Raw genomic sequence first — 14,945 nt, forward strand, 5'->3', positions numbered from 1 at the left:
TAATTAAAAGAACTGAACTGAAATGAATAGTTATTCAGAAAAACAGCATACTATATCAAAATAAAATCTTTAGGGGGAGAAAATGGAAGGGAGAAATGTGATAAAAATAGATTATAGCCGAACGAGTTTATCAATGAAATAAAAATTCTACCTTTCAGCAGATTCCTAAAGAAAATTAACTCATATTTCACATAAATTACATACATCTGGTATCTCCAGGCCAATAGCCAGAGCAGGAACAAATGCGGAAGTCACTGAAAATCCCCACCAACACATTATTATAAATGTCTGATACCTGTCAGAAACCTCTCCCTGTCTTTACCATTCAAAGGTTTCTTTGCAGCTGCTGCTTCATCTTCAACAGTGGCCACATAATCCAGTAACCTGGACACCAGCATGACAACCCAACTGATCATGGGAATATCTAGGACTCCTAGAGAGAAAGAAGAGGGGGAGATTCAAGTCAGTGTCCTAAGGAGAATGGAGAGAACTTCTTAAAATAAGAACACACTGCATCATAACCAATACCAAAGTAATACAATATACCTTAAAACAGACATTTATGGTCACAAAATGAGTAGAAACATGAATCTAATAAAGGACAGGAAACTAAACAAGAGCCCACAGGAAACTAAAATAACCATACATATATCCAAAAGAACGAAATGGGGATAAGGGCATGACAGTGCGGGACGACCCAACCCAACTAGGTGTGATGGTGCACAACCTTAATCCCAGCCAGCTCGCAAGAGGCAGAGGACAAAGGATTTCTGAGTTCTAAGCCAGCCTGGTCTACATATAGCAAATTTCAAACCACACAGGGCAACAAAGTAAGACCCTGTTCCAAAAGAAGGAAGAAAAAAATACACAAAATAAATAAAGTAACAAACCAACCATCCAAATTTACAAATTTGAGTTGAAAAGAACTATGTGGGCTGGGCTGTGGTGGTGCTCATTTTTAATTCCAGCAGTTGCGAGGCTGGAGCAGACCCTGAGCCCTTAAGCTAGCCTGGTCTACAGAAGGAGTTCCAGGACAGCCAGGGCTGTTACACAGATGAATCCTGTTTCCCCCACCCAAAAGGAGAACTATATGGCAATAAATCACAAGAAAGCTATTCATTCTAAAAAGCCCACACAACAAAAATAAGAATACAATGTGCTTCAATGGTAATTAAAGTAATACATCAGAAATATTTTATACAAACAGGATTTGTAGTGACCATAAGTACTAAAGACAATCACTTTATATAATACCTTCTGTCCTTCTAAGCATGGTCAACTCTGGCTGAAGAGGTGACAATAAATTATCCAAGAGATTAAGTAAGCTTTCCAATACTCCACTGTTACTAAGTGATCGCTGACCAATGCAGGAAAGTAACATAAAGACCCTAAAAACAGATACAAAGAAAATGACCAGTGGGAATCAATTTACTTATCCTACTTTAAAAGAAAAATAGATGCACATGGCAATTACTATAAAAAGTATTTGCTTCTTAAAACCTATCATATTTTAAAGTTAGTAAGAAAGATTTCTATCAGGAGAAATGATATGCATTTCCTTTCTGGTTACTGGTTGTATTTCCTAATGCTTAACCCTAAGAAAGAAGACACTTTTCAAAGAAAAAACTTTATGAGATCCTCAAAAATCACATTTAATGCACAAAGCATAGCATGATCTTATAGAAAGTATGTACTCAGACCTATAAAATCTCATAGATTGATTCAAAAAAAGGGTGAAAAAGCTATAGCATGTATGACATTATGTAATACACATTAGAGTTCCTTCGTTTAGTATTTAAAATCATAAGAACTATTTTATATTTTCTTTATATTTACTACCAATGTAAACAAAATTTCACACTCTGACAAAACAGAAGTAAAAATAATTTTAACTCCACCAATATCTTCAACCTACCTATCTTGTGGAAAGATGAGAAGCTGCTCTGAATTATACAATTCCTGAAGAACGTTAGAAAGAAACTGGCCCCACCATCTCTCACCACCACACAGCTGAACAAGGAGAAGGCCAGTATGCAACCGTATCTTTGGGGTGCCACTGATGCACAAGTGTTTAAAGAGTTCCTCGCAGGCCTGGGCGTGAAAGGTACTCTGCAAAACTGCAGGAACAGAATGCCCTGTTACAAGAAAGAAACAAATAAAACCACTTATCTAAGTGTATGGTGTTGGTTCAACACCAGTACACCTACATACACATTTTTCCCCAACAACCAGTAGACAATTACATTCTATTTACTTTGTGACTATTTACCACTTTTATATAGAATTTAGTTGTAAAATATTTAGCAGTAAAAGATAACACACACATTAAATGTGTTTCTTGTTTCTGTGGTTAGGTTTATCAAATTGCCTTGCAGGTGAGTATGTGAGTAGATATAAATGAGAAAAGGGTCAGGCATTTAAGATAGAGAATATAAACATGAATAAGTGACCCAAAAAACAGCTCATGGCTGAAAAACACCACTACTCTATTAAGTCAGTATACTTTTGCTACTCTATTTTTATGTAATGCTTAATACTTTGCCATTCACATGATGATGTATAGGAATACAGCAAACCTAAGAAATTAATAAAAATTCACTTTAGAAACACTAGAATAAAGGGGATGATGAAGCTGGGTGTTGGTGGTACACACCTTTAATCCCAACAGAAAGGAGGCAGAGGCAGGCGGATGTCTGTGAGTTCAAGGCCAGCCTGGTTTACATATCAAGTTCCAGAAAAATACAAAGAAACCCTGACTTGAAAAACCAAAAAAATAAAAATAAAATTGGGGGAGTTGGGGGGGGTGGGTTGATAAAGTCAGTAGAAAAACAACCATTTACCATGTGGCAAACCCTAGGTTTACTCCATAACATGGCAACAACAACAAAAAATGTCAAGAAGAAAATACATGAGTAAATTCACAGATATTTCATGAACATATTAAACAGGATCTCAAACTAAAAATGTCTAGAAAGTAGAGGCAGGAAAGAGAGGCCCGTGAAGAGAATTTGCCTAGCATGTATAAACTATTGCTTCAATCCCCAGCACCACCCACTCCCAACCCCCCCCCCAAAAAAATCCATGCTAATACCATGTACCTAAAACATGCAAGAGAGACACATTGAATTATTACCAGTCTCTATAAGTCACTGAGCCAAATACAAACCATTCGAAGAGTGAAGGAGGCTGAGCAATGTGTCCAGTAAGTATCTGACAATGGTGCGTAACTGCTCTGTGGACGATGACTGAATCAAGTCTTCTGGAACTGACGTTTCGATCAATGTCTTCCGACTTGCACCTATAGCTACTTTGAGCCTCTGCACTGCATTATGAGCCAGATTTAGTTGAAGCTGTAGCTGAATACAATCTTGGTAAGCAGAAAAAACTCTACTATCTTCCTCAACTGCTTTGTCTGGTTTTCTCAAGAAGTACTGTGCATTGTTTGCACTGTTGAGAGGAGGAAGATCAATACTCTGCAAAAGAGCTTCCAGACGATGACAGGCTAGGTTATATCTATGAGTAAAAAAACAAATTAAATCATTCCTTCAGTCTTCTGTATCTACACACTAAAAAGCACATCTCTTAAAATGTATTAAAGCACAACTACTATGAAGAATTATTGTTGGGCTAGGTACTATGGAGAACACGTTTAATCCCCAGACCGCTGAGGCAAAGGAAGGCAGCAATCTGAGGGAGATGGACAGCTTGGTTCACACAGTCACTTCTAGGCCACCTAAAATTACAAATAGAGACCCTACCTTAAAGAAAACAAAATACCAAAACTACTGTTCTCAAGTATTGATAAATGTCACCAATTAGCTAACAATATTCTCATGTTTTCAATTCTGCTGTAATGTATACATGTTCGTCCTTGTTTTGCTCTTTTCTATATAGTAATATTCCTTGGCAGAAATAATTTAACAATATATGAGAGATTTTCTACTAACCTGCACTGTATATCTTCTTGTAACGCAACCATCATTGCTAAATGCTGGTCAATTTCTGGCTGGTTGGCAGATTCTCCTTCACCTTTTAGAGGATCATGCATCAACTTCAGTTCACTTTCCCAAGGCAAGATATAGGTATGCCCATAGTAAAATCCTAAAGGGATCTTTGCTCTGGCATTTGTGCTTCCATAACGCCCAATGACAGTTATCTAAAATGAAGAGTTAAAAATAAGTATACACATGTTATAATAAAAATATCTGAGCTATGTATTTTGAAGCATACAGATTTACTGCTTTTTTTGTTGTTGTTTTTTTAAGATTTTACTTATTATATACACAGTGTTTTTTGTCTGCACACCAGAAGAGGACACCAGATCTCATTATAGTGGTTATGAGTCACCATGTGGTTGCTGGGAATTGAACTCAGGACCTCTGGAAGAGCAGCACAGGCTGCGTTCTTAACCTCTGAGCTATCTCTCCAGCCCCAGATTTACTTTTTTTAACCAGTATTTCCATGTATTACTAAGAAACATGGAAAACATACACATTTGCTTTCTTGAGGTTCTTTACCTTCATGAATCTGCACACAGGTGGTGGTATTAAGTCATGAAGAATTAGTGAATGAGTGCTTATATCAGTTGCCACTACCAAACGCCTTCCATCCACTTCTTCTCCTAACGTCCATATGTCAATTGATAAGGAGGCCAAGTCTCCACAAGTGGGGATCAGTACATCTGTCAGTAGTATAGGTCTTCCAAAATCCAGGGTCACAAATCTTCTGGCTCCTATGATAGAAATAAAAAAGCAAGTGGCCCATCAAAAGAGGGATCGAATAACCAAATTCGACACATAAAATCAGATTAAAGAATTCTTATTAAAAACAATCAAGCCATTAAACTACAAATAAGTATGTAAGTAAAAAAATAGCTTTCTCAGTAAATTCTCATAAATACTCTAATTCCTTAGTATGTCAAGTCTCAAAATTTGATCCCTCACCCAAAAATCTGCTAGAGTTTTGAAAGCCTGAGGTTAAAAATTTTTAAAGAAGTTAATATGAAGGCAGTCAGCTACAGAGTGAAACCTCATATTTATTTCAAACATCATAGTTTAACAATTAAATCAGTTAATGCATTAAATGGTACACCAATACACCAATAAAATACCAATCTGTCTTTTATTCAGACACTGGACATTTTTTGTCTTTTTTCACCACTAGATCAGACATATAAGATTATGTAACTTTGTGACAGTCTTGCTAACTTGAGGAGCAAGACTGTAATATACTTGGTTTTATATGTCACTAAACATGGCTGAAATTACACAGTAACAGTACCAATAAAAAAATATGAATCATAGGTTGGGAAGTGGTAGCACATGCCTTTAATAACAGCACTCGGGAGGCAGAGGCAGGTGGATCTCTGTGAGTTCAAGGCCTGCCTGGTCTACAAAGGGAGTTCAAGAACAGACTCCAAAGCTATACAAAGGAAACCTGTCTCAAAAAAAACCATAGATAGATAGATAGATAGATAGATAGATAGATAGATAGATAGATAGATAGATAGATAGATAGGATAGACAGACAGATAGATCGTCAAGAAAGGCATCTAGAAGATACAGACAATTCGAGTGGATGCCTTCGAATTAATACAGATTGTCTTTCTAGGTCAGCACTATATCAGAAAGGTTGAGAACAGATTTGTTTATCTGGTATTACAAACAACAAAAACAAATCCCATTACTGAAACGAAATGTTAATCATTAACACCATAATTCTTTTTCATTAAATAGATATGAGGGGCAGTTTAGCAATCTCTACCATCTACATTCTACAAAGAAAAAAAACAACTAAAAAGTGTAAAAATAGTGCTGGTTTTGACACAACTATGCTAGAATAAAACAAGGAAATTTCCAATAGTTTCCTAAACAATAAATAAAAGTATAGTTCACTTCCTCACAGGGCTAGTACAATTCAATTGTGTCCATGGGTTAAAAGCAAACTACAGTATAAACAACTGTTTGTATACACAGCAAGAAATTTTCCCTCTACATGTTATCAGTACCAATTAATAACTAAGAGGACAGAAAATACCAAGAGTATTTTATAAGCTTTAAATTCTCTCTTCTAAAGCAAATAAGATTCAATTATTAATATGATGAAAAGCAGAGATATAGAATGTCCATTTTCCCCCTAGAGATATTTTAAAAATTTTTGCTGTTGCATTAGTATAGGGGAAAAAAGTTAGTAGAATTAGAAGCTAAAATTTATTTGTAAATATATATATACTCCCATACTAATTACATATTTCTGAAATACTGCATGACATAAATGTAGATATAAAGGTAGTTTTAGGATACTGCCTTACAGCCTTATTTCTAGAATAATGGTAACTAAGCAACTACAGTTCAAGCAGACTATTTGTATCATTCATATTTCAACAGGCAAGAATCAGATAGAATAATCTCACTTTTTCAGGGAATTAGCCAATCTATGCAACTTATATCGTCTGTAATTCTTATTCTTTGTAGACTATAATTAGTTGATAGCAAATGTGATTTGTTTGAAATAAGTCATAAAAGGGCCAACAGACTAGGAAAGAAAAATAATTTTAGAAATGCAAAGATTACCTGAATGCATTCGCTCTATAATAATGGACTGGTGAGGTGGGGGCTGAAGAAAATGTGAGGCATGAGAAATTGCAAGGGCCAGCCCAGAACCAAGTGGATTCTAGAAAAGAAAACAATGTAATTGTACTGATACTAAGCTTGCTCTAAAAAACCTTCTAACCATAACATTAAACTGAAAGTTTCATTTCCTGAAACACATTTTGAAATATTTTATAAGAGAAAAGCAATCTGATGTACTTAGTTGATATTTTAAACATTTGGCTTACAAAGTTAGAATTTATATAAAAATATAAGAATTTGTCTAAGTTACCATCTACTTAAAACATTTACTGCAGGGCGGCGGTGGTGCACACGTTTGATCCCAGCACCCAGGAGGCAGAGGCAGGTGGATCTCTGTGAGTTTGAGGTCAGCCTGGTGTACAGAACTAGTTCCAGGACAGCCAGGGCTGTTACACAGAGAAACCCTGTCTTGAAAAACAAAACAAAACAAAACAAAAAACAACAGCAAAAAAAAATCATTTACCATTCTAGACTTGTTGGAATTTTTGTTATGTGCAGCAAGATTCACTGCCGGAGGATCAATGACTGAGCCTGGAAAAAGCTGTGCAAGTTCAGCATTAATCACAACAGAAACTGCTTCATTGGGTGGAGTGAGTGGTGGAGTCATAAAAAGTGGTGTTGTTTTTGGAGTAGGTGGAATAACATCAGATGGATGGATGAAAAATCCAGGAGCAGCCACTGGGTTGGAAGGCACAGAGTTGTGAACAGGACCTCCTGCTGATGCTGCTGATGCTGCTGCTGCTGCTGCTGCTGTTGTCTGGTGCAACTTAGCTTCCAGCTTGGCTTTCTGTAAAAGAAACAAAGGCAATACCTATAGGAGTATCCTGACTACCTAAGTGGTGAGGAATACTCTATAGTTACAAATAATAAAGTTAGACAAGATGAACTAGATCCTAGTTATATAAAGACAAATGACTCAACAACACATGAAGCACTGCCATACTAGGACACTTCCTGAAATACTGTCTAAAATTTTCTATATATTACAGAACTAAAACTGATCAAAAGATGGAAAGCAAGCAGAATAATTACATATAAATCAGAAAACCAAGTTCTGCTAAAAACAAAATACACCAAAATGGATTCAATGTTGACTCATCTAATATAATTTCTCAAAAGGAAATTGCACAGGTTGCATCGAGTCAGCAATTAAATCTACAAACCATGTTATCATTATTGCTATACTTAGAATCAAATGAATGCAATTGGTCTTTATAATATCCTTCATTCTCTATTCCATGAAAATAGTGACATTACAATCTTTCTCACAGAGTGTTTAAACAAAGAATTAACTTCAAGACTGAACAAAAAGTACAATTTTCTTTCAATCATGTGTTAAATAAAATGCATTCATATAATTTTAATACATTTAAACATATCACAAAGACTCTACCTCAATTTTTTTGCTGAAAAACAATAAGCTCAGATTGGACAACCTACTTCCCGTTATGAAAATAATAGTCATTTTTACAGTACTTTTCAGCTTTTGAAGTTTAGAGACAGCATGAACAAAGAGCCAAATAGTCTCCAACCTGTTGCTGAAGCTTCAAAAGCTGCTGCTGTTTCTCTTGCAGCACCTGTAGCTGTTGCTCGGCTGAAGCCATTGCATGAGAGAGAGACTGCAAAGCTACCTGGGCTGCTGAACTCAGAGCTGTCGAGGCTTCCCCAACTGTCCCAGATGATAGTCCACCTACTGCAGGAGTAACCCCGAAGGAACTCACTGGCATAAGACAAGGGAAAAACAAACAAAGACACCAGGATGAAGAAAAGGCTCACAGAGGTAAATGGTCAAAGTACACAATTTGACATTAAAACTATATTAAGTGTCGGGGCACTTGCCTAAAAAGCCCAAAGACAGAGTTCAATCACCAGTATGACCATATACATATGAACACTTCACTGTAGTGTTTCTAATTAATACTCATACTCAAGTTCTAAAAGAGTCCTGGAACAAATCCCAAATCAAAAGTCGGAGTCATTCACTTTTTTACAAGTTCACAAGAATTTGCACATGATTAAAAAACCCAAATAATCTTATATAATATGCACATAAGAAAATTTAACAGTATTGTTAGTTTTCTTATACACTGACAAACTCTCTGACTACTCAAAACAGCTCTCCACTTAGTGGGATATGATACACATGCCATTAATCCCATCATTTGAAGCAGGTCAACATAGTGAGATGCTGTCTCAACAACTAAATATGAAAATGCTCCCCAAAAGAACCATGTTAAATTTTGCCAGGCACTGTTGACACACACCTTTAATCCCAGCCTTCAGGAGGCAAAGGCAGGAAGATCTCTTGAGAGTTCAAGGCCACCCTTCATGAGTTCCAGGAGAGCTAGGATTATTACACAGAGAAAACCTTGTCTTGAAAAACCAAAATAAACATGGTATATGCAGATACTACATATATTGGGGGAGGGAGGGGAAGGATTGCATGGTTTGCTTTACAGTAGGGGATGAAGCAGATATACAAAAAATAGTTTTCAGACCCAATAGTTCATCATTAAATTTTTGAAGCTTTATTTTTATGTGTATGAGTATTTTTCCTAAACATATAGGAGTGTACCTACCACAAGTGTTCCTAGTGCCAATGAAAGCTAAAAATGGGTGTCAGATACCCCAGAACTAAAGTTACAGAAGACTGTGAGCCATCCACCATGCAAGTGCCCCTCTGAAGGAGAAGCCAGTGCTATTACTCAATAAGTTATCAACCACCCAAGTAGTTTTACATTTTTTAACCTCTTCAAAACATTACTAAAACACATTAAAAAAAAAAAAAACTAAAAACATCGATACCTAATCTTATGACAGGTTCCAAGAAAAGATAATGATTTCTAAGAGTATTTTATGAAATGACTATAAGAAAACAAAGCAATCCTAACTTACTAAAACCACAATTCATATATATGTATTTTAAATCTGAAGTGCCATCTTTGACTACATAAACTAAATTTAGTGGTTATTTCCATAATGAAAAGGTACAAAGCAAAATGTGAAGGAAAACACACTAAAATAAACTGATGAATTCTTTTAAAAATCTTTAACCAAAATCCAGGATTGCAAAATGTGACTTCTCCTTTTGTTGGTACTTTTTTAACCTGTTTCTTTGACAGGACTAGGAACTTAATCCAAATTCTTGAGCACATTTGGGAAGTGTTCTACCACTGAAGCATACCAGGCCTGTTAAAGGAATCAAGATGCTGAAGAGGCACTTGCTTAAATAAAGTACCTGGTAAAAATCAGTTCACTATACTATTCAAGTCCTTCTAGAAAGGAAATAAATACTTAGACCAAAATACAAATATCTTTTTTGTTGTTTTGTTTCTGTTTTTCAAAACAGGATTTTTTGTGTAGCTTTGGCTGTCTTGTAACTCACTCTGTATACTAGGCTGGCCTGGAACTCACAGAGGTCTACCTGAATCTGACTACAAGCTAAGATTAAGGGCATGTGCCTCCACGGCCCAAACAGAATATAAATATTCTTTATTATAAAATTTTAATTCTTTGTGTCAAAATAAAATTATAAACATACATTAAGCCTAAAATCTAAGGGGGGGAACAGGAAAAAAATTTTAATCATAAGCATTTGCAAGACTTACAGATGTAATGCTTAAGTGTAGAAGCTGCTTATCTACTCAATACCAACATTCACTTACCCATTCATACTGTGTTCATCACTGCAACAATTAGAAGACCTCACTAAGACAAGCTCTTGTTATAAAGCCTAGGCTGGATTCAGTATTCCAGTGATTATAGGCAGGTAAAAACTGCCCAAAACTACTGTTAATGTTAAGTATAAGAAGTAACATCAAAACATCAAAATTATAAACAAAACTGGCTATCATTTGATGGTTAATGATGAATATTGAAATACATATCTACCTTACTCTTCCTTTTATTTTCATTCCGGTTGATATTTCCCATAATAAAAACATCCTAGCAATACATGCACATATAAAAATGAATGGATTTAAGGGAGTAACAGGGAGAAACCATGAACTGACCTTAATACAAAACTATTCGTGGTATTCTGTCCAAATAGCCTCTCTCACATATATTTACTTACCATTCAGAAGATATCTAAAATGTACATATATAAGCTTTATTTAAATATCATTTTTGTCTATTACTACACGAAGAATGTAATAAAAGAAGGTATATACCAGTAAACGTACTTGCATCATCCCTTTCTATTCTGGTTCCATCACTAGTTGACACACAAGTAAAGTGCAGGGGTTCAACTTCTAAAAGTCCAGTGAGAGATGTGAAACTTCCCTCAGCAGCTGTGCAACTACTGACTTTTCCATTTCCTAGTGCAGAAAGAGAAATCTCATAATGCATGAAGATAATCTACAAAAGGCACGAAGTAGCAATAATCATGACTACTACACCAACCTTAATTGGTATAAAATGTACAAACCTCACACACAACTTCAACAAAAGGCACATTAAAAAAAAATCTATAAGCAAAGATACTAGCTTCCTTCATAAAAAAGCAAGTTGGGAGGATTCACAGTAATAAGAAACTTAACAGCATATATCAAACCAAATCTCTTGAGCAGTAAAACTACAGTGAAATAATTCCAACACCAAAAAAAAAAAAACAAACAATCAAAATGAACACTGAATTGTAAATTTAGAAAACTGTTTTCTCTGTGTGTTTTTAATATTTGTATGTTTCACTATAAAAGATCCTTAATTTGCACTTCTGAAATACTCAAAATTCTGAAATTTTGACAAATGGACAAAGTTTCAGATTTTGGATTTTCAAATTATGTATATTCAACCTGTGCTTTTTTAAAAGTTTTTTTTTTTTGAGAATGAACAAAGAAATTAATCAATTAATTCAAATGGTTTAATACTTCATAGACATATGGATAAGCTACTGTGTTCTAAAGACAATAATGAGATGGTAACTTAAAGTCAGTACCTAACATCTAGAAAGATGAATAAACTACAGAACTATTTGTGTTTTGTTCACTTAATAAGAGGTCAGTACCTGAAAGAACATCCGATAAATCAATTTCATCTGACTGGACACCAATGCTGCTATTATGTACATTTTTACAAGAAGAGCCACTCATCTCCAAGTCAAAAAGGACTGGATCAAATGGTGAGCTGTATAATCCATATCTAAGAAATGAAATAATGTAGTAAGCAATTTACTTCTCTGCCTTTTAATTGAGAAATTACCTATTTTGTCTCAAAAGCAGTTTGACTAAAGGGGGCATCAAATTCACTGAACAACAGAGAAAATGTCATTCCAAAACACTGTCCTGAGAGTCAATAAACATGATTCAAATAAACTGGCAGCCAATGCAACAAGACCGTTTTCATAGCCTGAGGTAAGGGAGAAACAAAAATGAACAAAAAAATAAGCATTCCTCTCTCACACTCCATCACTACAATGACTATAGAGATAATAAACACATTATGGAAAATTTCAACAAAATAAGGATTTATAAGTACTAAACGTACTAGAAAAGCAGTACCCTAATTAAAGGAATGCCCAACTTTAAAAGCTGAAAACCAGGGGCTAGAAAGATGACTTGGTGATTAAAAGCACTTGTTGTTACAGAAGACCAGAGTTTGATTCCCAGCACTCACATAGTGGTTTACAACCATTCATAACTCCGTGTCAGATTATGTGGCACCCTCTTCTTACACCCACATATGTGCATGCAGGACAAACACACACACACACACACACACACACACACACACACACACACACACACACACACACACAATAAAATAAAATCTAAAATTTTTCTTTAAAAGCTGAAGACCAGTAAAATCGTAAATCCAAACTTTTGTTATTTCACTAACATTAAGATTTAAAGAATTTCAGGTGAAAATAAAAAGGGATTCATATAATTACACCTCAAAATTGTACAATTAATAAATTACATTACATGCCTCTTGGATTAGCAAGGCAAATTATCTTTATTAAATACAATTAGGGCCGGAAAGATAGCCAGACAGATAACAACAATGGCTACACTTATAGAGAACTTGGGAATGATGCCCAGCATCCAAATGGTAACTCACAACCATCTGCAACTCCAGTTAACAGGGGTCCAACACACTTTTCTAACCTCCATGAGCACTGCATACATATGATGCACAGACATAACACGCAGGCAAAAAGAAAAAAAAAAAACATAGAAAACAAACTTTTAAAAAGTGCAATTAGCTCTCTGAATAACTTCTATAGAATGTTACTAATGGCTGAAGGGAATAGTTCCAGAGGAAACATGGGAAGGGGGACCTTGGACTAGTCATATTTAGAAGAAGGTTTAGCATAAAATGAATATACTTTTTAAGGTAAAACACTGTTTCAAGTGGACCTAGTATGGTGGTTTTAAAGAAAATGGTCCCCAAAGAAAGTAGCACTATTAGGAGGTAGGATTTGAGATTCCTATGCTCAAGCTATGCCAAGTGTCACAGTTTACTTCCTGTTGCCTGTGGATCAACATATAGAACTCTCAATTCCTTCTCCAGGATCATGTCTGCCTGAAAGATGCCATATTTTTCCACCATGATGATAGTGAACTAAATCTCTTGAACTGTGAGCCACTCCAATTAAATGTTTTCCTTTATAAGAGTCACTGGGGGTCATGGTATCTCTTCACAGCAATAGAAATCCCAACTAAGATACCTAGCAATTAACAATTCTGTATACACTATTCATAATTTAAGATGTTTAAACAAACCTTGTTTGAAGTAGAGCCTCCAATGGTGTCAGCCTGTCCTGCAACTGTCTGGACACCGCAGTGAGTAAAGCTGCGCAAGCCGTACTGCACCCAGCCAAGTCTTCATCCTTAACGTAATTTAGCAGTACAAAATACCAATAGACAGAACCTAGAAACAACAACAGAATCAACCCTTGTGCTCCTTCTTCTCTACCATACAGAAACTTAGTTTCTATGTTTACAAATACAGTTACCTACACTAGAAATACACTTCCTCATTCTGAAAAGATAATCCTTAACAATTTAGGAAGAAAGAACAAAGAGTTCAAGAACACTAATAATATACATAGCATCCTGAGGAAGAGTCTTAGATTAAGAATTCCAAGGATGGGACACACTGGGAAGGACCCAAGCCCAGCACAGGAAGATTTGGTGGACTTTGCAGAGCCCCTGTTGAGGGCCCTACCCAGCCTGGGGAGTGGTGGGTGGATGGGATGGGGGGTAGGTTGGGGGTAGAGGAGGAGGGATGAGGGAGAGGGAGAGGGAGAGGGAGAGGGAGAGGGAGAGGGAGAGGGAGGGAGAGGGAGAGGGAGAGGGAGAGGAGAGGGACTTACATGTGAAACAAGCTTGTTCCCTAACTTGAACTAAAAAAAAAAAAAAAAAAAAAAAAATAGAATTCCAGGGATGGTAAAATGACACAGTAAGGATAAACACTTGACCCCCGGCTACCCACCATCAAGCCTGACAAAATGAGCCCAGAATCAATACTTTCACCTCCATGTGTTCACTGTGGCATGCACGACCTCCCATCCACAAACATAGAATTACTTTCCTAAAGATTTTACAACACTTTTCAGGAGGTATATTGATTAAAAATTGTATTAAGAGTACATTAATGTGCCAGGCTCCATGCAAGAGGGTGCCTTTAATCTCAGCATTCAGGATTCAAAAGCAGGAAAGATCTCAGGTCTAGCCTGATCTACATAGTGGCTATGGGCTGCAGAATTATGCAGTGACATTTCAATGCATACTTCAAAAGTCAACCCATCAGGGATGCATATCTTAGCATACTTAGCATATCAATGCATACTTAGCAAGGCAGCAAGGAATGAGATGCACATCTCAGTAACCTTATCTGAGAGGCGATAAGGAATACTGTCTTCTGAATGTGTTAGCTGTGCTCATTGCAGATTTCTTGTATGAAGAGCTCTTTCCTTAACATTACAACTTGGGGACTTTTCCCACAGCACTACAATGTGTTAATTGCTTACTGAGCAAAATTTTCCCTAAGCACTGGTATACTGGATGACTCCCCAGCAATGCATGATTCTGACAACAAAGTAATCACAGTTACTTTCTGTGATTACTCTTACTCTCTCAACCAGGTGTTCCTAAAAATCCCCCTGCAATTATCTTCATTGGCAGATGGTTGGTGTTAGTGTCCAGGCAAAGAGACCTGAATTGAGACATTCACAGATGCCCAAGAAGAAGAATCATGGCATGTCTGAAGTTGTTGATCCATAGCTCTCAGTGAGATAGAGAATAAGAGTGTCCTGGATTCACTCTCCCAGCAGATAGGGAAGTGCTATCCCAAGCAAACCTCCCATTA

General features: G+C 36.2%; 1 protein-coding gene across 1 annotated transcript in view; it reads right to left on the reverse strand.

The window, feature by feature from the left end:
- Nucleotides 1-14,945, reverse strand: part of Birc6 (baculoviral IAP repeat containing 6) — a 176,097-nt gene that overhangs the window by 91,792 nt on the left and 69,360 nt on the right. Inside the window, 12 exon segments of the mRNA XM_027426080.2 lie at nt 323-433; nt 1,255-1,388; nt 1,916-2,135; nt 3,167-3,513; nt 3,948-4,156; nt 4,518-4,732; nt 6,573-6,672; nt 7,096-7,419; nt 8,165-8,352; nt 10,817-10,951; nt 11,641-11,774; nt 13,358-13,505. Coding sequence (XP_027281881.1) covers nt 323-433; nt 1,255-1,388; nt 1,916-2,135; nt 3,167-3,513; nt 3,948-4,156; nt 4,518-4,732; nt 6,573-6,672; nt 7,096-7,419; nt 8,165-8,352; nt 10,817-10,951; nt 11,641-11,774; nt 13,358-13,505 — 2,265 coding nt within the window.

This window comes from Cricetulus griseus, chromosome 7, assembly GCF_003668045.3.
Source record: "Cricetulus griseus strain 17A/GY chromosome 7, alternate assembly CriGri-PICRH-1.0, whole genome shotgun sequence".
Taxonomy (NCBI): domain Eukaryota; kingdom Metazoa; phylum Chordata; class Mammalia; order Rodentia; family Cricetidae; genus Cricetulus; species Cricetulus griseus.